Source organism: Globicephala melas, chromosome 15 (genome assembly GCF_963455315.2).
Source record: "Globicephala melas chromosome 15, mGloMel1.2, whole genome shotgun sequence".
Classification (NCBI taxonomy): domain Eukaryota; kingdom Metazoa; phylum Chordata; class Mammalia; order Artiodactyla; family Delphinidae; genus Globicephala; species Globicephala melas.
In genome coordinates, this window is record NC_083328.1 from 60134705 (window position 1) to 60160884 (window position 26180).

The window sequence follows — 26180 nt, forward strand, 5'->3', positions numbered from 1 at the left end:
AACAGGCCAGAGTTTGGCCTGTGAGACGAGGCGGAGGGAGCCTGGGGAGGCTGAGGGAGCTGTCACCCCACCAAGGCCAACCCCAGTGAGGGAGAGAGGGAAGGAAGGGTGGGCGAAGTCTCCTAATGCCCCGTGGCCTGACGGAAGTTCAACGAGGCCTGCGGAGGCCTCAAGCCCAAGTCGCTGTCAGGAGTCCCCTGTCTCCCAGGAGTGGGCCAGCCTTCAGATCCTTGCATCGAGAAGATGCAAGAAATGTTTAACAAAGATCTAGAAGAATTAAAGAACAAACAAACAGAGATGAAAAATTCAGTAACTGAAATGAAAAATACACTAGAAGGAATCAATAGCAGAATAACTGAGGCAGAAGAACAGATAAGTGACCCAGAAGACAGAATGGTGGAATTCACTGCTGCAGAACAGAATAAAGAAAAAAGAATGAAAAGAAATGAAGACAGCCTAAGAGACCTCTGGGACAACATTAAACGCAACAACTTTCACATTATAAGGGTCCCAGAAGGAGAAGAGAGAGAGAAAGGACTCGAGAAAATATTTGAAGAGATTATAGTCGACAACTTCCCTAACATGGGAAAGGAAAGAGCCACCCACGTCCAGGAAGCACAGCGAGTCCCATACAGGATAAACCCAAGGAGAAACACACTGAGACACATAGTAATCAAACTAGCAAAATTGAAGACAAAGAAAAATTATTGAAAGCAACAAGGGAAAAACGACAAATAACATACAAGGGAACACTCATAAGGTTAACAGCTGATTTCTCAGCAGAAACTCTATAAGCCAGAAGGGAGTGGCATGATATACTTAAGGTAATGAAAGGGAAGAACCTACAACCAAAATTACTCTACCTGGCAAGGGTCTCATCCAGATTTGATGGAGAAATCAAAAGCTTTAAGACAAGCAAAAGCTAAGAGAATTCAGCACCACCAAACCAGCTCTACAACAAATGCTAAAGGAACTTCTCTAAGTGGGAAACACAAGAGAAGGAAAGGACCTACAAAAACAAACCCAAAACAATTAAGAAAATGGTAATAGGAACATACATATTGATAATTACCTTAAAGGTGAATGGATTAAATGCCCCAACCAAAAGACACAGGCTTGCTGAATGGATACAAAAACAACACTCATATATATGCTGTCTACAAGAGACCCACTTCAGACCTAGGGGCACGTACAGACTGAAAGTGAGGGGATGGAAAAAGATATTCCATGCAAATGGAAATCAAAAGAAAACTGGAGTAGCAATACTCGTATCAGATAAAATAGACTTTAAAATAAAGAATGTTACAAGAGACAAGGAAGGACACTACATAACGATCAAGGGATCAATCCAAGAAGAAGATATAACAATTATAAATATATATGCACCCACATAGGAGCACCTCAATATATAAGGCAACTGCTAACAGCTGTAAAAGAGGAAATCGACAGTAATACAATAATAGTGGGGGATTTTAACACCTCACTTACACCAATGGACAGATCATCCAAACAGAAAATTAATAAGGAAACACAAGCTTTAAATGACACAATAGACCAGATAGATTTAATTGATATTTATAGGACATTCCATCCAAAAACAGCAGATTACACTTTCTTCTCAAGTGCGCACAGAACATTCTCCAGGATACATCACATCTTGGGTCACAAATCAAGCCTCAGTAAATATAAGAAAATTGAAATCATATCCAGCATCTTTTCTGACCACAACGCTATGAGATTAAAAATCAATTACAGGGAAAAAGACATAAAAAACACAAACACACATGGAGGCTAAACAATACGTTACTAAATAACCAAGAGATCACTGAAGACAACAAAGAGGAAATCAAAAAGTACCTAGAGACAAATGCCAACGAAAACATGGTGATACATACCTATGGGATGCAGCAAAAGGAGTTCTAAGAGGGAAGTTTATAGCAATACAAGCCTACCTCAAGAAACAAGAAACATGTCAAATCAACAATCTAACCTTACACCTAAGGGAACTAGAGAAAGAAGAACAAACAAAACCCAAAGTTAGCAGAATGAAAGAAATCGTAAAGATCAGAGCAGAAATAAATGAAATAGAAACAAAGAAAACAATAGCAACAATCAGTAAAACTAAAAGCTGGTTCTTTGAGAAGATAAACAAAATTGATAAACCATTAGCCAGACTCATCAAGAAAAAGAGGGAGAGGAGTCATATCAATAAAATTAGAAATGAAAAAGGGGAAATTACAACAGACACCGCAGAAATACAAAGCATCCTAAGAGACTACTACAAGCAACTCTATGCCAATAAAATGGACAACCTGGAAGAAATGGACAAATTCTTAGAGAGATATAAACTTCCAAGACTGAACCAGGAAGAAACAGAAACTATGAACAGACCAGTCACAAGTAATGAAATTGAAACTGTGATTAAAAATCTTCCAACTAACAAAAGTCTAGGACCAGATGGCTTCACAGGTGAATTCTATCAAACATTTAGAGAAGAGCTAACACCCATCCTTCTGAAACTCTTCCAAAAAACTGTGGAGGAAGGAACACTCCCAAACTCATTCTATGAGGCCACAATCACCCTGATACCAAACCAGACAAAGATACTACAAAAAAAGAAAATTACAGACCAATATCACTGAAGAATATAGATGCAAAAATCCTCAACAAAATACTAGCAAACAGAATCCAGCAACACATTAAAAGGATCATACACCATGATCAAGTGGGATTTATCCCAGGGATGCAAGGATTCTTCAATATATGCAAATCAATCAATGTGATACACCATATTAACAAATTGAAGAATAAAAACCATATGATCATCCCAATAGATGCAGAAAAAACTTTTGACAAAATTCAACACCCATTTATGATAAAAACTCTCCAGAAAGTGGAGCATAGAGGGAACCTACCTCAACATAACAAAGGCCATATATGACAAACCCACAGCAAACATCATTCTCAATGGTGAAAAACTGAAAGCATTTCCTCTAAGATCAGGAATGAGACAAGGACGTCCACTCTCACTACTATTATTCCGCATAGTTTTGGAAGTCCTAACCATGGCAATCAGAGAAGAAAAAGAAATAAAAGGAATACAAATTGGAAAAGAAGAAGTAAAACTGTCACTGTTTGCAGATGACATGATACTATACACAGAGAATCCTAAAGATGCCACCAGAAAACTACTAGAGCTAATCAATGGATTTGGTAAAGTTGCAGGATACAAAATTAATGCACAGAAATCTCTTGCATTCCTATACACTAATGATGAAAAATCTGAAAGAGAAATTAAGGAAATACTCCCATTTACCATTGCAACAAAAAGAATAAAATACCTAGGAATAAACCTACCTAGGGAGACAAAAAACCTGTATGCAGAAAACTAGAAGACACTGATGAAATAAATTAAAGATGATACAAACAGAGAGATATACCATGTTCTTGGATTGGAAGGATGAATATTGTGAAAATGACTATACTACCCAAAGCAATCTACAGATTCAATGCAATCCCTATCAAATTACCAATGGCATTTTTTACAGAACTAGAACAAAAAGTCTTAAAATTTGTATGGAGACAAAAAAGACTCCCAGTAGCCAAAGCAGTCTTGAGGGAAAAAAACGGAGCTGGATGAATCAGACTCCCTGACTTCAGACTATACTACAAAGCTACAGTAATCAAGACAATATGCTACTGGCACAAAAACAGAAATATAGATCAACGGAAGAGGATAGAAAGCCCAGAGATAAACCCATGCTCCTATGGTCAACTATGACAAAGAAGGCAAGGATATACAATGGAGAAAAGACAGTCTCTTCAATAAGTGGTGCCAGGAAAACTGGACAACTACATGTAAACGAATGGAATTAGAACACTCCCTACCACCATACACAAAAATAAACTCAAAATGGATTCAAGACCTAAATGTAAGACTGAACACTATAAAACTCTTAGAGGAAAACATAGGAAGAACACTCCTTGACATAAACGACAGCAAGATCTTTTTTGATCCACCTCCTAGAGTAATGGAAATAAAAACAAAAATAAACAAATGGGACCTAATGAAACCTAAAAGCTTTTGCAAAGCAAAGGAAGCTACAAACAAGACGAAAAGACAACCCTCAGAATGGGAGAAAATATTTGCAAACGAATCAATGGACAAAGGATTAATCTCCAAAATATATAAACACCTCATGCAGCTCAATATTAAAAAGACAAACAGCCCAATCCAAAAATGGCCAGAAAACCTAAATAGACATTTCTCCAAAGAAGACATACAGATGGCCAAGAAGCACATGAAAAGCTGCCCAACATCACTAGTTATTAGGGAAATGCAAATCAAAACTACAATGAGGTATCACCTCACACCAGTTAGAATGGGCATCATCAGAACATCTACAAAGAACAAATGCTGGAGAAGGTGTGGAGAAAAGGGAACCCTCTTGCACTGCTGGAATGCTGGAATGTAAATTGATACAGCCACTATGGAGAACAGTATGGAGGTTCCTTAAAAAACTAAAAATAGAATTACCATATGATCCAGCAATCCCGCTCCTGGGCATATTCCCTGAGAAAACCATAATTCAAAAAGTCACAGGCACCCCAATGTTCATTGCAGCACTATTTACAATAGCCAGGTCATGGAAGCAACGTAAATGCCCATTGACAGACAAATGGATAAAGAAGATGTGGTACATATATACAATGGAATATTGTTCAGCCATAAGAAGGAATGAAATTGGGTCATTTGTAGAGACGTGGATGAATCTAGAGACTGTCATACAGAGTGAAGTAAGTCAGAAAGAGAAAAACAAATATCGTATATTAACGCATATATGTGGAACCTTGAAAAATAGTACAGATGAACTGGTTTCCAGGGCAGAAATTGAGACACAGATGTAGAGAACAAACATATGGACACCAAGGGGGGAAAGCGGTGTGGGGCAGGGGTGGTGGTGTGAAGAATTGGGAGATTGGGAGTGACATGTATACACTAATATGTATAAAATGGATGACTAATAAGAACCTGCTGTATAAAAAAATAAATAAAATTAAATTTAAAAAAAACCAAATTTGCGTAGCTTGTTATAATTTATATCCAACCTCAGTGTCTACCTTTGCAAAACTTTGGGACTAATGGTACATGGAACCTAACTGAGATGCTGTGATTTAAATAAGAGAGGATTTTTTATTCAAATTAAGTACATATAGGATTCCAGCTTTAGTGGGCGTTACCATCTCCCCAGTATCCATTCCACTGCGGCTCCCCCATTCTATAGTGTAGATTCTATTTGGACTGAGTTTTTCCAGGTGATCCCATCTGTATCGCCCGTGTTTTCCTGTCTCCTCAGTAAAATTCTCTCACTTCCATTTTATGAATTTTGTCAAGTGGCCCCTTAGTTATCTATAAATGCGTAATTCTAATTACACATAATTCCAGTGTTTCCCTTTGGTGTTTGGAGGCTATCTTTAAGGAGTCTGAGATTTTCTGTCCCTTTTCCTGTTGACAAAGGGAGAAAAGCAAAACCATTTCTATAGTAGTATCATATGCAATAGTTTTCTTGTAGTTATCCCTCCACATAATTATAGCCAACACTCAACTGTCCTTTAAGAAAATTCATGATATGACTTTCTAGACAGAATTTAGAAACTAATTAATTACAGTACAACAGACTTCTTTAGCAAAAATACATTCAAGGGCTCCTTTTAAAAAGCAAACTTCTGTTGCACATAATTAAAGAATCATAGACCTTGACGGGTCTTTTATGATCATCTTTACAAATAAATTGAGATGAAGTATTCTTTTCAAGGGAATGATCACTTTGTTATTTTCACCCAGTGTTTTCACCCAACGGGATCTATGTAGCCATAATAAGGAACCAGGACATTCTATACGAGCTGAAATGGAGAGATGCTCAGGATAGAACGTGAAGTTGAAAAAGGTGCAAGCTGGTCAATCTTAGCATCTCTAGATGTGGAGCAAACAGACAACTGGGACGGAATAGCACCAGCTGTGTATTCTTGCCAAAAAGGGGAACCTGAATGTAACCAAACCTCTAGAGCTAAGTTTCATTTATAGGAAATACAAAGAAAAGAGGAATACTTTAAATGGTGCTACAAGGAAACAGACCAACCCAGAATATGGAACAGTGCACAGGACAATTGGTTTGTACACCTAGTCAATGGCAGGGGGAAAGGAGGGAGGACTGCCCTCAATTAAAAGAGACTTAGGTGTCATAACAACCAAATGCAATGTAGGGAGCTGTTTAGGTCTGGACTTAAACCTATTATAAAAGGACATTTTTGAGATAATCAGGGGAATTTGATTATGGACTGAAGAATCAGATGCTAAGACATCATTATTAATTATGTCTTATATGATAATGGTATTATGGTTATATAGCAGAGTGTCAATTTTTTGAAAACAAGATGCACACAAGTCTGTAAGGGTGAAATAACATGACATCTGGGATTTGTTTTAAAATGAAAGTTCGATAATTTTGAATTTGTGTATTGGGAGTATGTACTATTCTCTGCTTTTGATATGTCAGAAAATTTTAATGTAAAATAGTAAATAGAGGGCTTCCCTGGTGGCGCAGTGGTTGAGAGTCTGCCTGCCGATGCAGGGGACGCGGGTTCGCGCCCCGGTCCGGGAGGATCCCACATGCCGCGGAGCGGCTAGGCCTGTGAACCATGGCCACTGAGCCTGCGTGTCCGGAGCCTGTGCTCCGCAACGGGAGAGGCCACAGCAGTGAGAGACCCACGTACCGCAAAAAAAAAAGAAAAAAGAAAATGCAAGGTGAAAAAAATAAAGGTTTAATGAGGAAATGTGTGTAAAATCCTTGTGCCTGGTTCATTGTTGAGAAGTATTAGCTTCTAATATTACCACTGTTTAGGAACTATTCCCCTAAAGTTCTGTTTCTGTTGCTGCGTTCCCAAACTCCGTGGCTTGAAACAACAATCATCTCTTATTTAGCTCATGAGCCTCCGGCTTGGGCAGCACTTGACAGGGAAGGCTCATGGCTGCTCCAGCATCTACCTGGGCGGATTTACTGAGGGCTGGAGGACTCACTGCCAAGCTGACCCACTCGCTCCGCTAGCAAGTTGGTGCTGGCTGCTGGCTGGGAGTTCAGCCAGGGTTGGGGGCTGGAAGACTCAGTTGCCCCCAGTGTGGGCTTCTCCACATGACCCGAGCTTCCTCACAGCATGGTGGCTGGGTTCCAAGGGTGACCATCTCCAAAGAGAAAGCTGTGTGGAAGCTGTGTTGCCTTTTATGACCCAGCACTGGAATTCCCACAGCATCACTTCTGCTGCACACAATTAGTTGAGACAGTCCTGAAGGCTCATGCAGATTCAAGGGGAACGGACATTGACTTTCCTCTTGTTGGAAGGTGGTGGGTAGCAAGGTTGGGGAAGACATGTGGGACTGGGAATATCGTTGTGATTGCTTTTGGAAACGACAGTCTGGTGGGGCTAGATGTTAGGTGATTTCCAGTCTCAACAACTCTGATATATCACCACGCAGGAAGTTTATTTTCCACTCTTTAGGATTATTCCAGGACATCTCCTGGAATAGGCATGTCAGTGACTAACAAGGCTTTAAACAATAAAGGCTTTTCATTATCTTATATAACAAGAAAGCTGGAGGTAGGCAGTTCCAGGTTTAGGGATGTGCTCAAAGGTGCCATTAAAAGCCCGGGCTTCTTCTCTTTGTCCACTCTGCCTCCTCAGTGTGTTGGGTTTCTGTCATCAAACTTGTCACCTTATGGATGTGAGATGGCTGTTGTAGCTGCAGGTATCACCTCCTCAGATGCAGCATTTGAACAAGGGGCAGACACTTTCTCTCTCTCTCTCTCTCTCTCTCTCTCTCTCCCCCCCCACCCCCAATCTCTCCCCCCCACCCCCAATCTCTCCCCATCCCTAATATTTTTAACAAGGATGAAATTCTTTCCTCAAAGCCCCAAGCAGATAACTCCTTAGGTCTCTTTGGCCAAAATGGGTCACATTTCCATTAGCTGCAGGGGAGGCTGGGAAAACAAGTATCTGGTCTTTCTGGCCTCCACCCTGAGAGGTGGGCTTTGTCAGCCAGGAACAAGAGGAAGTGGAATGGCTTTAGGGAAGTCAATCAACAGGGGTGGGGGTGGCGGTTCCTAGATCAAAAGGTATGAACTGTTAAAAAAAAGTGTTTTAATTGAAGTTTAATAAAACAGAAAGTTCCCAAATTATTAAGGATATAGCTTGATGAATTTTCACAAGGTGAACACTAGTACCCAGATTATACACAGAGCATTGCCAGCCCCTCAGCAGATCCCCCAGACCCCCTTTCCACCCACCACCCCCAGTCACTGACAGCATAGGTTCTTTTTGTCTGTTTTGGGACTTTATGTAATTGGAATCATGCAGTACAGCTACATTGTGTCTGGTTTCTCTCCTTCAACATTATGTCCGTGCAATTCATCCATACTGATGTGGGTAACTGTAAATTGTTAAGCATTGTTGTACACTATTCCATTGAGAGAATATTTATTCATTTGAGAGTTTCAAGGTTGGAGTTATTATGAATTGTGCTGCTTGGACATTGCCGTGCATGTCCATGGATGCCCACGTGCATACGTTTCTGTCACGGAGTTACCTAGGAGAGGAATCGCTGGGTCACAGGGGTGCCTGCCTTCAGTTTTAGTGGATGCTGCCCAACAGTTTCCCAACAATGCAGTGTGTGAGCGTTCCAGTTTCTCCACATCCTCACCAACACTTGGTAGTGTCTGCCTTTACTTTTAGCCATTCCTGGGGAGTGTGTAGTGCTATCATATTGGGGTTTTCATTTGCGTTTCCCTGAAGACTATGGGTCAGTGCCTTTTCATTGCTTACTCTGGGTCATCTCTCGCGAAGTGCCCGGGCAAGTCTTTGCACAGCTGTGAACCGTTGGAAGCCCTGGATGCACACTGAGTAATTGTTTTCCAAAAGAGCTGTGCACGTGTGGCTGCCCCTGCACCACTGCCAGTGCTCCAGTATTTTGGGCACCCCATCTTCTGGGCACACACACCCTGAACCAGGGTGCACAGCATGGCAGGCAGAGCAGGGCTAGGTTTTTAGCTCCCACTGCCCCCACCGCTGGAAGCCCTTCTTGCAACAACCCGCGGCCATGCCTGATGGCCCTGCCCGCCTCACATCGTACCAAGAGCCTCGCTTTGACCAGCTGGGCCATGCTCAGAGGAGATGAGAACGAAATGAGAGTTTGCTCAGGCTGGGTGCATTTATGCTGGAGAAAAAATGGCTCCGGGGCACTTGCTCGGGGGCTGCAAATAACCAAAGGGCTGTTCTGGGGCCCAGGAACCAGATTTGTTGTAGGAGGCCTAGAGGCCAGAACCAGGCAGGTGAATTTTAACTCAACACAGGTTAAGCTGTGAAAGTTCCATGAGGTCTGGGTTACTGCTGTAGCATAAAGCCAAGCACAGAGTAGGCATCTAATATGTACCTTCTGGATGAAATGACTGCTTAATAGAGCTATCCTGCCGTGGAATGGGCTGTCAAGGGGTGGGGGCAGGTAGTGAGCTCCCCAGCACTGTGAATGTGCAAGGTCAGGCAGGTGACCACTGTGGAGGGATGTCACAGAGGGAGCAATGCCTTTGGTGCCTGCTGCCCTGCATGGTATGAAAGATTCTCCCAACCCCTAGACTCTGTGAAGCTTTGAATTATCCATGCTGGGATTCAATAAAGGCAGGCTGATTGCAGTATTAGCTGAAGCAAAATCTAATTAGGAAGGCAAATTGATTTCCAAAAAAAGAAGTGGATGATGTGTTCCCAGGACTGTTAGAAATGGCTTTTTAATTGTCTGCTCCTTTGTATTATTCATGCAATTGTGTGCCTTTGTGAGCTCAGTCGGTCTCTCACTTTCCTTCCCACTTCCCTCTCTCCCTCCCACCATTCTTAGCACCTTCTCTGTCCCAACCCCTTCAAGGCTGGGCTGGGCCATTCCTCAGGGACAGCTGGGGGGCCCTCGGGGACGGAAACAGAAAAATGCTGGGGAGGGGCCCCCGGGGAGGGGCCCCAGGCCCCCAAGCCCAGGGGCCAACAGGGAACCACACAGAGCTGAGAGCCAACCTTTCTGCCCTCACCCCCACCCCAGGTAGCCCGGTCGCAGGGGAAGGGCATCTTCCTCTTCCGGAGGCTGAAGGACATCATGGACTGGAAGAAGGTGAGCTTGCCCCTCCCCCTTCCTCCCCAAACCCTCCTTTGCCCTTGCATGGATGAGGGGCCCCTCCTCCTTGCCCTCAAAGCTTGGAGGGCTGGCCAAGAAGCCCTGCCTGCAGGCCTGCCTATGGGTGCAGGGTCTCTGGAGCCAAATTGCCTGGGTTCAAATCCTGACCTTGCCACTTAATAGCTGTGTGACCTTGGGCAAGTCATTTCACCTCTCTGTGGCCCTGTGAATCAGTGAGTTAATATGTCTAAGAGAACGGTGCATTCTTTTCCTGGGCTTCCTGCTCACCTGGCTGCAGAGAGTTTGGCTAACTCTTCCTCCAGGTCCTGGACTGAGCCTGAGGCAGGTCCCTCCCTCCCCCAAACCCGTCTTTGTCACAGCAGAAATCCTGGTCCCAATCCTGCCTCAGCAGCTGTGTGGTCCTGGGGAAACTGCTGAGCCCCTTAGGGATGATAATGTGCAGGGTGGGTGTGAGGGGCAGGATGACAGAACTCCACAACGGGCACCTACCGTGTTAGCAGCTCACAGCAGGTGCTCAATAAATGAATTTTTCCTCCCCACCGTGTGTCCTGATTCCTCCCATGGAACTGTCGGGGCACCGCCGCGAAGAAGCTCACCAGCTTGGGGGCTTAGCCGGCTCCAAGCGCTGTCAACCCCTCTGGCAGCCACATGAGTATAGGTGGGGGTAGCCCTGGGTCCCAGAAAGAGAAGACCTGGCTGCCTCGATATTGAAGCAGCTTGGGGGTGGGGATGGTGGTAGGTGTAGAAAATTCTGGCCCTTGGGCCCAGAAGCCCTGAGTTCCAGCGCTCACTGCCACTGGCTGTTGTGTGACCTTACCAGGTGTGTGACATTTGCCTTTGGGCCTCGGTTTTCTCACAAGGTTACTGTGAAGGGGACAGTGGGTGGGAAAGGGCTTTGCAGATGGTGAGGTGAAAAGGAGCGTGCTATCCTCCTGAGCTGGGCTGGCCTGCAAAGAATTAGCAAGTAGAGAAGGGAGAGGAATGTCCTTGGAGGCCTGGGTGGTACTCCAGGCAGCACTGACCAACGGAACTTTCTACAGTGGTGGGAATGGTGCACACCTGTGCTCTCCAATGTCCTGACCACTAGCGACATGTTGATATACTGAACACTGGAAATGAGGCTAGTGCGACTGAAGGACTGGATTTTTAATTTATTTCCTCTTTTATTGCGGTAAAATATACATAAAACTTACCAGTTTAACTCTATTTGTGTACAATTCAATGGCATTAAGTACATTCATAGTTTTGTGCAAGTCACCACCATCCATTTCTAGAACTTTTTCATCTTCTCCAGCTGAAACTTGTAGCCATTAAACACTAATCCCTTCCTGCCCCCCTGCCCCCAGCCCCTGGCAACCACCCTTCTACTTTCTGTCTCCATGAATTCCACTACTCTAGGTACCTCGTATAAGTGGAATCATACAATATTTGTCCTTTTATGTCTGGCTTGTTTCACTTAGCATGAAGCCTTTAAGTTTCCTCCATATTGTAGCATGTAACATCATTTCCTTTTAATCAATTTAAATATAAATGTACATAGCCACATGTGGCCAGTAGCTGCCCTACTGGGAAGCACAGATCTAGAGGCTAAATACCCAGGCTCTGGGCCCAGCCTGTGTGGGTCCACTTCCCAGCTGTACCACCAGTTGGCTGTGTTACCATGGGCAAGTCACTCCCCTTCTCTGTGCTTCAGTTTCTCATCTGTAAAACGGGAATAACATTAGTACTTTCCCAACAGGGTTGATTTAAGGATCAGATCATATACCCCCAAGTAGAGTGCCTATCACAATGCCTCATATACAGGAAATGCGAAAAAAATGTTAATAACAATTATTATTACAACTAGGCCACAAGAAGTTCTGATGACCAGAAAGATGATATTCCCGTGGAGAACTATGTAGCTCAGCATTACATCGAAAATCCCTACCTGATAGGAGGTAAGATGGCTGTCTCTGCTCCTGCCCTTCCATGGAATGGTCGGTCAGTCAGTCAACAAGCCTTGATTAGCAGCCCAACGTGGGCTCAGCCTGACACCAGGCATGATGGGATGCAAAGACAGAATCCCACCCTGCATGCTCCCACCTCCCAGCCGTTGCCCCTAAGGTTCCCCCTGCCTGGCATGCCCTTCCCTCTCCCTTCCTGGTTCGCTAAAATCCTCTTCATTCTTCAAGAACCAGCTCCTTCATGCGTTTATCCAACAAATATTTACAAAGTGCCTAGTCAGTGCCAACCATCGTCCAGGGTGCTGGCTGCCCACCCTGTTCTCTTGGAGCTTACACTCCAATGAGCAGACAGCAATAAACCAGAAACAAAGAAGTAAGATAGTTCCACACAGCGGTGAGTGTTAGGAAGTAAATCAAGTGCAGAGTGAGGGAGGGCCTCTCTGCAGAGGTGACGGGAGCTGAACCCTGAATGACAGCTAGGAGTCACCCGTGGGTAGATTTGGAGGCCCGGGGAGATGTAAGGGCCAAGGGCCTGAGGCGGAACCAGGCTATGGCGCATGAAACCTTCTCGGATTTCCCCAGGCCGTCTCCACCTCTGCTTTTCCCACACAGGGGCCGTGAAGTACAGACACGTCAGGCAGTATGTGAGGAGGGGCGTCTTGGGAGGGTCTGGTCTGAGAGGAGCCAGTGCTCCGAAGGGGACAACATCACTTACCTCCTCTCACTTCCTCAGGAAATGTCCTTCCGCCGGGGCAGTCCGTGGTGTCTTCTCCACCCCTCCCTTTCCCAGTGACCCCATCCTCTCTCGTGGTTTTAACCACCACCCAGATCCAGTAACTCCCAGCTTTCTGTCTGCAGCCGAGACCTTGCCCTGCACCCCAGACCCTGATGTCCTGCAGCCTGTATCATCCCCTCGCAGGCATCTCTCAGCAACTCGAATCCAACAGGACTAAAATCTACCCCTTGTCCTCCCCCCACTATCTGGCTCACCCACCAGCCTCCCCCTGGGGACGCAGCCCTCGCACCCCCAAGCCAGAAGGTGGAGACCGTTCTGGGAGCGTCCCTCTCTTCCCTCCCACATCTGGTTCTCCATCAAGTTCCCATGCAGCTTTTGAACCTGCTGGCCACCTCCATCCCAGTTCTGGACACGGTCCTCTCCCTCCAGGGCAACACGCCAGCCTCCGCATTGATGCCCACTGCTCTGGCCCCCTTCGCTCTACTCCAAACACAGTTGCCAGAGGGATCGGACACCCTTCAGTAGCTTCCCATGGTTGGTGGAAAAAAATCCAAAAACTGCACATGACCTGGTCTCTGCTGACCTCACTCACATCTCCTTCCACTCTGCCCTTGGACCAAGCTCTTTGTCGCCTCTGGGCCTCTACTCAGGCAGCTCCTCCTGTGCGAAGGCCCCGCCCCCTCTGGGCTAGGCCGGCACCCGGTACCTCCTGTGGCACACTGGGATTCACATCTGCCTGTCAACTGTTGTATCCCCCAAACCTAGCATGGTACACGTTCAATATTCATTACACTGATTAATTCTTCCCTTGCCTGACAGGCCGCAAGTTTGACCTGCGTGTCTACGTGCTGGTGATGTCGGTGAGTGACCAGTACAGGTGCCTTCCTCCAGTGGCGGGGAAGGGACAGTTGGACTGGGGGACAGGGGCAGAAGCCATTCTGGGGGCACCCGTGTGAGCTGTCTGGTTTAACCTGCCTGGGAGAGCCCAGGGGGTGGGTAAACAGATCCAAGCTTTGCCGTCTCAGAGACCCCAGCAACTGGGTTGTCACTCTGCCTTCCTTCTTTATTCATTCAGTCATCCATGGTAACCACAGCTAGCATGTATTGAAAACCAGGCCCAGTATTTAGCAGGTTTTATCTCATTCAGTCCTCCTAATAACCAGGGAGGTAGGATCTTTTATTGGCCTCATTTTACAGATAAGGAAACAGATCAAAGGGACTGAGTGACTGGCTTGAGGTCACACAGGTGGTGAGTGGCAGGGCTGGGACTTGGATCCAGGCATCCTACTCTCTTAACAAAGGAGGTGCTATACTCCCTCCACCCATGCATTCGACGAACACTTAAACCTTCCTGGTGCAATATTCTCTGCTGGGAACAGGATATAAGGGTGTCCAAGACAGGCTCGGCCCCTGTCCTCCTGGAGCTTACAGTCTGGTGGGGAATATGGACACACCGTGAGCTGGTGGGTGTCACATGTGGTGGTGGAGCAGAGAAGACACCCATTAACTTTGTTCCCTTCTGCATCTCCCTACCCTTACTTCTACCTCCAGGGAAGGAGGGGGATCGAATCAAAGGAGGGTGATGTTTGAGCAGATTCATGAAGGATGATGTGGGAGAGAAGGCAGGGCATGCCAGGCGGAGGAAACAGCAGGTGCAAAAGCTAGGAGTTGTGGAAGTGCTGGTATTGATTCCCCTTCCCTTTTCTCTCTCTCCATTTCCACCTCCCCCACAGTACATGCCGCTGCGAGCCTGGCTGTACCGGGACGGCTTCGCCCGATTCTCCAACACCCGCTTCACACTGAACAGCATTGATGACCAGTGTATCCTGGCATCCCACCCCCCACCCCTAAGTGTTCTCCACATACCCTGCTCTGCCTGTCCCCTGGCTGGTCCTGAGATAACTCATTCACTCCACAGATGTTGGCTGAGTGCCAGGCTCTGGTCTGGGCACAGGAGATACAGCAGTGAACAAGATAGCCCTGGTCACTTCCCTTCCGGAGCTTACAATCTTGTGGAGATGGGGGATCCTCCAGTGATCTGAGGAGAGCAGCCTTGCTCTGCTCAGAGCAACTCACCCCAGGCTTCTCTGCTTGGTGATCATTTCACATTGATTCATGTTCATAGGATAGGAGTGTTTGAGTCCCTTTGGAGAATGTTTGCATCCTTTTACATGCCTAGTCATCAGCTCACTCATTCACTTGAATACAATGTCCTTTTCACCCATCAAATTGACAGATATGAAAATTTTGATAACACGCTATATTGGCAAGGCTAGGGGAATACATACATTGCTGGTGGAATGTGAACTGGTACAACCGCTTAGGAGGCAATCTGGCAAATTATCAAAAGACAAATGCACAGACCCTCTGACCGAGCAATTCCCTTCTGGAGTTTATCCTGCAGGTACACTAACAATATAGTAAAAGAGGGGGTTAAATGTTATTCACTGCACAGCCTTGTTGTGAGATTTTTTAAAAAAGAAAATACCTAAATGAATTACTCATTTATACAGTGGAGTACTATACAGCTGTTAAAAAGGAATGGGGGGGCTTCCCTGGTGGTGCAGTGGTTGGGAGTCCGCCTGCCGATGCAGGGGACGCGGGTTCGTGCCCCGGTCCGGGAGGATCCCACATGCCGCAGAGCGGCTGGGCCTGTGAGCCATGGCCGCTGAGCCTGCACGTCCGGAGCCTGTGCTCCACAACGGGAGAGGCCACAACGGTGAGAGGCCCAAGTCCCACAAAAAAAAAAAAAAAAAAAAAAGGAATGGGGGGGCTTCCCTGGTGGCGCAGTGGTTGAGAGTCCGCCTGCCAATGCAGGGGACACGGGTTCGTGCCCCGGTCCGGGAAGATCCCACATGCCGCGGAACGGCTGGGCCCGTGAGCCATGGCCACTGAGCCTGCGCGTCCGGAGCCTGTGCTCCGCAACGGGAGAGGCCACAACAGTGAGAGGCCCACGTACCACACACACACACAAAAAAGTGTATCTCTGTATATGTTTTTATCTGTGCCTAGATATCTCTGGAAGGATGTAGAAGAAACAGGAAGCAGAATTTGCCTTTGGGAGGAGAAATGGGCAGGTGGAGACTGGGGTGGGAAGGAGATACTCCTTATATACATTTTTATACCTTTTGACTTTTGAACTATGTGAATGTATTATCTGGTTCAAATATAAACATCAAAGATTGTTTTTAAGATTTTCAGACATGAGCATCAGAGGAAAAGGGGTATGATCAGAAATATTTAGGAGATAAATCAGCACGACTAGATCACCTGCATATGGGAGAGGTGGAAATGACAAGTGATGTTGCCAAGCTTCTGGCTTGGGCAATCCAACTGATGCTTTTAGTCAATTCACATCACTGTGCCTTAATTTCATTATTCAATTAAGTGTCTGTCCAAGATAATACATTCCCTACATGATAGAAGGGCTTAGGCCTTCCTGAGAATTTTCTACAATTTGTTTCTTTCTATTTAGCCAACTTCAGCCTTTCCAGTGTTTGTTTTATTTTGTGATTCTAACAAGCCTTTACCATATGCAACTCATCAAATTTATTTTACTTTCATTTTTTGCCACCTCATTTCTTATTAAAGTTAAATGATACGTGTAAAGCACTTAGACAATGCCTAACCCAGAATGACTACTCAGTACACGTTAGTGGTCTCCCGACCCCCATTTAAAAGTGTTTGCTTATCTGCAGGCATCATGGGGCCTTATTAAACTGAGGCCTCTCCCAGGGCTAGTTTCTGTTTAATGAGCCTTTGCTGTGTTCACAGTGAGTGAATACACGTAATTTTCCATCCCTTCTTTTAATTGTTCTTAATTTTTAAATACTGAAATATTTAAATTCTATGAAAACTGCCAGAAAGGCTGTAACAGAAATCTATGCATCTACCATCCAGATTTAGCAGATATTAATATTTTGCCATATTTGCTTTAGAAACACAGCAACTTTTAAAATAATAAAGCAACTTGGGATCACAAAATAATAATATATAATATTATTAACCTGACTTTAAATAAATATATATAACATATATAGTTTACACACAATTATTCAAATACATATATGCATATACACACACCCAAAATATAAAAATATTCACCTCAACACTGTAGTAGTAAACAAGAAGAAACAGCTTAACCCACCCTAGGGGGACGGTGAAATGAATGATAAAGCATTTCCAGGATCCTGTGTAGCTGTTGGATACAATGCGGTGATTGAAATGTCATGGAAAAGTACCTACAGGAATTCCCTAGCGGTCCAGTGGTTAGGATTCTGCGCTTTCACTGCTGAGGGCCCCGGTTCCATCCCTGTTTGGGAACACTAAGATCCCACAAGCTGCAAAGCTTTGCCAAGAAAAACAAACAAACAGAAACCCAACGTATCTCACAGACCATGAGGTGGAAACATGTGCGGTGTAGAACTGGGGTGCGTTTACAATCCCATTTTTGCTTTTAGGGAAGTACGTTTCTGTTTAGAAGAAAGTATGAAAGGATACTCATGAATCTATTAGCTTTGAAAAATTCAGAGGATTAGAATCAGGTCAGGAAACGTTTACTGTCAACTTTACACATTTCTCTATATTATGAACTGTTCTTTATAACTGCTATGAATTACTTTAATAGTAAAGAGAATAAAACATTTAAAGGATATAGCCTTCATAATAAAAGTATAGCTCTTTAAAGACAAATCAGAAAATACAGAAATGTACAAAAAGGGGGGAGGGAGGAAAAGAAACCTTTTCTAGTCACACTTTCTAGAAATAACTACTTACCTTTTTGATGTCTTTCCTCCCAGGTTTTTTGTTGTTGTTTGGCCTTTTATATATGAGTGATCACACTGTATAAGTATAACCTTTTTTTCACTGAACATTATTTAAGTATTTTCCTTATAGACATTTTTTATTAGTTACAAAGTATTCCACTGAATAGATTTACTGGTTTACTAATCCTACTTGTTGCAGGCATTTGGGAAGTAGTCAATTTCTTCCTGTTATGACAAACAATGCTGCAAAGAAACATATTTTTTTCATAAATCTTTTACTATATTAAAATTTATTCCTTTGTATGTTGCCACAGGGGTATAAATACTGGGTCAAGGGCATCGGCCAGATTGTTTTCCAGAAGATTTCCTCATATTTTTACCCTCCCACTGACATTTCATCCCAGCTCCCCAGTACTGGGGACGATCAATTAAAAAACACATTTCCAGGGCTTCCCTGGGGCGCAGTGGTTAAGAATCTGCCTGCCAGTGCAGGTGACACGGGTTCAAGCCCTGGTCCTGAAAGATCCCACATGCTGCAGAGCAACTAAGCCCGTGCACTGCAACTACTTAAGCCCGCGTGCCTAGAGCCTGTGCTCCACAACAAGAGAAGCCACCACAATAAGCCCGCGCACTGCAATGAAGAGTAGCCCCCATTCGCCACAACTAGAGAAAGCCCGTGCGCAGCAACGAAGACGTCACACAGCCAAAAATAAATAAATTTATTAAAAAAAAAACACATTTCCAAAACAATTGGCATATATAGGTGAAGCATATATGGGAATTCATTGTACTATTCTTGCAAGTATTCTGTGGGTTTTAAATTTTTTCCCAATAAAAAGGTTTAAAAAAATGTAACTGACTTGATGGAGAAGCAGATTTTTTGCCTTAGAATTTGCATCTCTTCCAATTTGCATTTTTCCCCCATTTACATCCCTTTAAAATTGTGTATCTTTTATTACTAGAAACTTTGGGCACTTTCCCAGATGGTCTTTTACCAGTTATATTTTTTCTTTTATGTTTTCATATCCTTTATCTATTTCTCTATTAGGGTCATACAATTTTACTGTTAACAATTTATGCGTGATTTTCACGTGACAAAACATTAGCCTGTCATATTTGTTACAAATCTTTTCTCTAGTCATGTTTGCCTTTCGTTTTTGCCTTGACATCTGATTAATTTCCTTTTCACATAGTTGACTATATCCACTGATTTCCTCTGTGATTTCTATTGTCATTTCTAAGATAAGAAAATCCTTTTCCCCCTGAAGATCTCACAGCTAATCAGTTCTACTTCTCTATGAATTGGACCGTTTGTTTGCTTACTTTTTGCCACTTAGCTTGTTGGTCCATTGGAACCTGGTTTCAGGTCCATCTGTGGAGAGGGGAGGCTCTGAGGTCAGCTGACCAGTCACCCACTCTCCTCCTTTAGCCTCTGCTTCTCCCTGGAAACTAGGGAAGTCCCTGACTTCTCCTCCCCGCAGGCAGGAGCAGTGTGCGGAGAAATGTGAGCGTTTCCTCCATCACAAGGGAGCAATTTCCTCTTAAAGCCAGTAACTCACTTTGCCTGAACATCCTCTTTTTCCATTTTTTAAATAACAATTGTATTGTGATATATTCACATACTACACAGTTCACTCAGTTAAATCATACAACTCAATGGTTCTTTTTTAAAAAAAATAAATAAATTTATTTATTTATTTATGGTTGTGTCGGGTCTTCGTTGCTGCACATGGGCTTTCTCTAGTTGTGGCGAGTGGGGTCGTTGCGGTGTGCAGACTTCTCATTTTGGTGGCTTCTCTTGTTTCAGAGCATGGGCTCTAGGTGCGTGGGCTTCAGTAGTTGTGGCACATGGGCTCAGTGGTGTGGTTTCTGGGCTCTAGAGCATACGCTTAGTAGTTGTGACACATGGGCTTGCCCTGCGGAATGTGGGATCCTCTGGACCAGGGCTCAAATCCGTGTCCCCTGCATTGGCAGGCGGATTCTTAACCACTGCGCCACCAGTAAAGTCCCAACTCATTGGGTTCTTATCATCTTCACACAACCATCACCACATTCAGTTTTAGAACATTTTCACGATCCCCCAAAAGAAACTCCATATTCATCAGCTGTCGTTTCCCATTTCCTTCCGACCCCACTTCCCAGCCCTATGCAACCACTTTTTACTCTATATGTTGCTTATTCTGGACATTTCATATAAATGGATTCATATAATATGTGGTCTTTTGTATCTTCTTTTATTAAGCATAATGTTTTCAAAGTTCACCCATGTCATAACCTGTAGCAGTACTTCATTCCTTTTTTATTGCTAAGCAATGTTCCATTGTATAGATATAGCACATTTTATTTACCCATTCATTAGTTGATGGACATTTGGGTTGTTTCTACTTTTGAGCTATTATTAATAATGCTGCTATGGACATTTGTGTACAAGTTTTTGTGTGGACATATGTTTTTATTTCTCTTGGGTATATACTAGGAGTGGAGTTGCTGGTCACATGGTAATTTTATGTTTAACCTTTTGAAGAACCACTAAACTATTTTCCAAAGCACTGCACCATTTTACATTCCCACCAGCATGGTAGGAGAGTTCCAGTTGCTCCACATCCTTGCCAACATTTGTTATTATCTGTCCTTTTTTATTATAGCCACACTAGTGGATGTGAAGTGGTTTTGATTTGCATTTCCTTGATGACTAATGATGTTAAGCATCTTTTTGTGTGCTTCCTGGCCATTTGTAAATCTTTGGAGAAATTTCTACTCAAAGTCTTTGCCCATTTTCTCATTAGGTTGTCTTTTTTATTGTTGAGCTGTAAGTTTCTAAATGTATTTTTAATACTGCTCCCTTATCAGATACACGATTTACAAATATTTTCTTCCATCCTGTGGGTTGTCCTTTATATTTTTTAATATATATTGTTCCATTGTTTGTTTTCTCTTTTTTAAATATTTATTTATTTATTTATTTTTGGGTCGGGTCTTGGTTGCAGGCACACAGAATCTTTTTGTTGCAGCGTGGGCTCTTCGTTGCAGTGCGCAGGCTTCTCTCTAGTTGTGGCGTGCAGGCTTAGTTGCCCAACCAGGAATCGAACCTGCATCACCTGCATTGGAAGGCAGATTCTTAACCACTGGACTGCCAGGGAAGTCCCTGGTTGTCCTTTTTTTTTAAGGACTATTTTTTAGAGCAGTTTTAGGTTCATAGCAAAATTGAGAGGAGGGTACAGAGATTTCCCATATACCCCCTTCCCCCCTGTGTGCATAGCCTCCCCCACTATCAACACCACTCACCAGAGTGGTACATTTGCTACAATTGATGAACCTATGTTGACACATCATAATCACCCAAAGTCCATAGTTTACATTAAGGTTGTACATTCTATGGGTTTGGACAAACGTATAATGATATGTATGCATCATATTGTATCGTACAGAGTGATTTCACTGCCCTAAAAATCCTCTGCGCACTGCCTTTTCATTTTCTTCATAAAGTCCTTTGAAACACAAAAGTTTCTAATTTTGATGAAGTCCAATTTATCTACTTTTTTATTGCCACCTGTGCTTTTTTTTAATCTCAATATATTTTTTTACATCTTTATTGGAGTATAATTGCTTTACAATGCTGTGTTAGTTTCTGCTGTACAACAAAGTGAATCAGCTATATGTATACTTATATCCCCATATCCCCTCCCTCTTGAGCCTCCCTCCCACCCTCCCTACCCCACCCCTCTAGGTTGTCACAAAGCACTGAGCTGATCTCCCTGTGCTATGCAGCAGCTTCCCACTAGCCATCCATTTTGCATTTAGTAGTGTATATTTGTCAATGTTACTGGCTCACTTCATCCCAGCTTCCCCTTCTCCCCCCGTGTCCTCAAGTCCATTCTCTACATCTTTATTCCTGCACTGCCACTAGGTTCATCAGTACCGTATTTTTTAGATTCCATATATGTGCATTAGCATACGGTATTCGTTTTTCTCTTTCTGACTTACTTCACTCTATGACAGGCTCTAGGTCCATCCACCTCATTACAAATAACTCAATTTCGTTCCTTTTTATGGCTGAGTAATATTCCCTTGTATATATGTGCCACATCTTCTTTAACCATTCATCTGTCGATGGACACTTAGGTTGCTTCCATGTCCCAGCTATTGTATAAATAGTGCTGCAATGAATATTGTGGTACATGTATCTTTTTGACTTATGGTTTTTCTCAGGGTATATGTCCAGTAGTAGGATTGCTGGGTCATATGGTAGTTCTGTTTCTAGTTTTTTAAGGAACCTCCATACTGTTCTTCATAGTGGCTGTAACAGTTTACATTCCCATCAACAGTGCAGGAGGGTTCCCTACACCCTCTCCAGCATTTATTGTTTGTAGATTTTTTGATGATGGCCATTCTGACAGGTGTGAGGTGATACCTCATCGTGGTTTTGATTTGCATTTCTCTAATGATTAGTGATGTTGAGGATCTTTTCATGTGTTTGTTGGCCATCTGTATGTCTTCTTTGGCGAAATGTCTATTTAGGTCTTCTGCCCATTTTTGGATTGGGTTGTTTGTTTTTTTGATATTGAGCTGCATGAGCTGCTTGTATATTTTGGAGATTAATCCTTTGTCAGTTGCTTCGGTTGCAAATATTTTCTCCCATTCTGAGGGTTGTCTTTCTGTCTTGTTTATGGTTTCCTTTGCTGTGCAAAAGCTTTTAAGTGTCATTAGGTCCCATTTGTTTATTTTTGTTTTTGTTTTTGTTTTGTTTTTGCGGTACCCGGGCCTCTCACTGTTGTGGCCTCTCCCTTTGCGGAGCACAGACTCCAGACGTGCAGGCTCAGCAGCCATGGCTCACGGGCCTAGCCGCTCCGCGGCATGTGGGATCTTCCCGGACCAGGGCACGAACCTGTGTCCCCTGCATCGGCAGGCGGACTCTCAACCACTGCGCCACCAGGGAAGCCCTATTTTTGTCTTTATTTCCATTACTCTGGGAGGTGGGTCAAAAAGGATCTTGCTGTGATTTATGTCATAGAGTGTTCTGCCTATGTTTTCCTCTAAGAGTTTTGTAGTGTCTGGCCTTACATTTAGGTAAGTTTAATCCATTTTCAATTTATTTTTTTGTATGGTGTTAGGAAGTGTTCTAATTTCATTCTTTTACATGTAACTGTCCAGTTTTCCCAGCACCACTTACTGAAGAGGCTGTCTTTTCTCCATTGTATATTCTTGCCTCCTTGTCAAAGATAAGGTGACCATAGGTGCATGGGTTTATCTCTGGGTTTTCTATCCTGTTCCATTGATCTATATTTCTGTTTTTGTGCCAGTACCATATTGTCTTGATTACTGTAGCTTTGTAGTATAGTCTGAAGTCAGGGAGCCTGATTTCTCCAGCTCCGTTTTTCGTTCTCAAGATTGTTTTGGCTATTCATGGTCTTTTGTGTTTCCAGACAAATTGTAAAATTTCTTGTTCTAGTTCCGTGAAAAATGCCATTGGTAATTTGATAGGGATTGCTTTGGGTAGTATAGTCATTTTCACAATGTTGATTCTTCCAATCCAAGAACATGGTATATCTCTCTATCTGTTTGTATCATCTTTCGTTCCTTTCATCAGTATCTTATAGTTTTCTGCATTCAGGTCTTTTGCCTCCTTAGGTAGGTTTATTCTTAGGTATTTTATTCTTTTTGTTGCAATGGTAAATGGGAGTATTTCCTTAATTTCTCTTTCTGATTTTTCATTTTTAGTGTATAGGAATGCAAGAGATTTCTATGCATTAATTTTGTATCCTGCTACTTTACCAAATTCATTGATTAGCTCTAGTAGTTTTCTGGTGGCATCTTTAGGATTTTCTATGTATAGTATCATGTCATCTGCAAACAGTGACAGTTTTACTTCTTCTTTTCCAATTTGGATTCCTTTTATTTTTTTTCTTCTCTGATTGCTGTGGCTAAAACTTCCAAAATGATGTTGAATAATAGTGGTGAGAGTCTTGTTCCTGATCTTAGAGGAAATGCTTTCAGTTTTTCACCATTGAGAATGATGTTGGCTGTGGGTTTGTCATATATGGCTTTTATTATGTTGAAGTAGGTTCCCTCTATGCCCACTTTCTGGAGAATTTTTTAATCATAAATCAATGTTGAATTTTGTCAAAAGTTTTTTCTGCATGTATTTCACCTGTATTTTTGTTGTCACAGCTAAGAAGCTCTGCCTAACCCAAGGTTGCAATGACTTATTCCTAAATGTTATTCTAAGAGCTTTATAGTTTTTGCTCTTATATTTAGGTCTGTGGTCCATTTGGAGTTAATTTTTTTCTATGGTATGAGAAAGGGGTCTAACTTTATTCTTTCACACATGGATATTCAGGCATCCCCACCCCATTTGTTGGAAATACTTTGCTTCCCACCACTTAGTTGTCTTGGCACCCTTTTCGAAAATCAATTGACCAAAAATGTAAGGGCTCTCTTCCTTTTAGTGGTTTGTTATGTGCTTATTCTTTTGAAATTAAGGCAGAAAATCTCTCAGACAAATGTGGAAAAAAAAGGTCTTTGAAAAGCCCTAAAGAAGACATTCTAGGAAAATGGTGCTACAGAGAATACCCACCTTCTCTGGAGAGGCTGAAGCCCTGTCCAATATGCCACAAATATGGAGAAACATACATGTTAGGGGAATTAGACTTGGGTCAGTGACCTAGAGCCTCTACCTCTGCATGTGTGAAATGTCCCAATGTTACCAACCAGGGTTCTTGGCCTCCTCAATCAATAGAAATTGATCAGAGGCCAGAGAAGAAATTCAGCCAAGGCTTTATTGGGGCCCCTGCTGCAGCAGTGGGGGGCAAGAACAAGTAACAAGTTCCCTTACTCACCAAGGTGGGGGGAGCTGGTTCCTTATATGGGATGAGGGTAGGGGTGTGTCCAGGGGTCGGGCCAGAAGGGTGGCTTAGGTGGTTTGCCCAACGCTTTGGTGGTGGTGGTGTGTAGGGGACATGTGCAATACCTTGCTTTTGCTCCTGACCCTCTGCTTTTGCTCCTGGCTCTTCAGAAGTGGCAGTTGGGCTTTTTGGTCTCTTTGTATCTTGTTGTCCATAACTTGCCCCAACTGCGCATGCATGCAGTTATTTTTAGTCCCTTATAGTTTCTGTGTATCCAGGTGCAAGCACTGCAGCAAAAGGTCTCAGCCTGTCTCACCAACAAGTCCAAGTGAAAGTTATGTCTTGTCACTACACAAGGTTTTGGGGATCCATCTTACTTAGCTATGTGGAGGAGGATGTTGAGAAGGGGTATTCTGAGTGGCTGTCATCCTCTCTGAGCCTCGAAGCTCTCTTCTGTGAGATGGGAATGATTTGGGGAATACATGAGCTGAAGTGTGTGAACATGCTCTGTAAGCTTCAAAGTGTTGCCGATGTTACTGGTGGTGACGATGGTAATGATACCGAAAGCAGACTCTCAGGGCTGGGACTTCAAAGGCGGCCAACTTGACCCCATCCCAATGCTGGGTCACTTCTCTGATATTCCTGCAAAGTGGCCACCCAGCCTGAGCCCCTCTAGTGACAGAGAGCTCAGAATGTCCTGAGATGGCTGTTCTGTGCTTGGTCTTTCTACATGTTAGAAAGTGTTCTCTCCTCTTGAGTGGAACAATCCTAATCTAATATCAGCCATGCCAGGCACTGTAAGAGGTGCTTCTACACAGCGTCTTATCTGATTTTTCAGATAACCCTGTGAGGTCATTATACTACTACACGCCCCCATTTAATAGGTGGGGAAACAGGCTCAGAGAGGTTAAGTGACTTGCTCAGGGGTGCGAGCCCATCTGACTCCGAAGCCCCCGCACGTGACCTCTGGGCTGTTTGGCGGCCTTCCCCCATCACTTCCCAAGCAAGGGTCTCAGTTCGGTCCCTGGGGGCTACATGGCACAGGGCTCAGCGCCTTCTTGTCCGCACTGGCCCTTGACCACTAATCTCTGGCAGACGTCCACCTCACCAATGTCGCCGTGCAAAAGACGTCTCCTGACTACCACCCAAAGAAGGTGAGGAACCTGGGCTTCTGCCCTCCAGGTATGGCCTCTGGGACTGGGCTGGGGGGAGGAGGAGGGATACCAAGGAGCCGAAGAGAGTTCAGATCACCCTTCCCGTTTGCAGGGCCCAGGGCAAGAGTACAAATGGAGGCCCACACGTCATGTGTCTAAATATTTAAAAGTTACAAATCAAACGAACACACTGTTTAAAAGAATGTGTTGTATCCTCCTACCTTGACAGATGTACTCCTATCATCTATCTATCTATCTATCTATCTATCTATCTATCTATCTATCATCTCTCATCTGTCATCTGTCTACCTAATAACCTGCAAGGCCAGGTTCATATTTAGAACACTCAGACTTTTCAGAGTTAAAAGCCAGAACAGAAGAGCCCAGGAAGAGATGGTCCCCAGCTCCCCATTACCCCGAGGGGGCTTCCTTCAAACACACACACACACACACACACACACACACACACACACATACACACAAAACAGCAAGCTGTTGGTGACTCCCTGGGCCT

General features: G+C 43.7%; 1 protein-coding gene across 6 annotated transcripts in view; it reads left to right on the plus strand.

The window, feature by feature from the left end:
* Nucleotides 1-26180, plus strand: part of TTLL9 (tubulin tyrosine ligase like 9) — a 65944-nt gene that overhangs the window by 31668 nt on the left and 8096 nt on the right. For all 6 annotated transcript variants that reach the window (XM_060284461.2, XM_060284464.2, XM_060284462.2 and 3 more), the window contains 5 exons: nucleotides 10133-10201; nucleotides 12072-12162; nucleotides 13724-13764; nucleotides 14638-14725; nucleotides 25608-25666. In XM_060284461.2, coding sequence (XP_060140444.1) covers nucleotides 10133-10201; nucleotides 12072-12162; nucleotides 13724-13764; nucleotides 14638-14725; nucleotides 25608-25666 — 348 coding nt within the window. The remainder of the gene's footprint in view (nucleotides 1-10132; nucleotides 10202-12071; nucleotides 12163-13723; nucleotides 13765-14637; nucleotides 14726-25607; nucleotides 25667-26180) is intronic.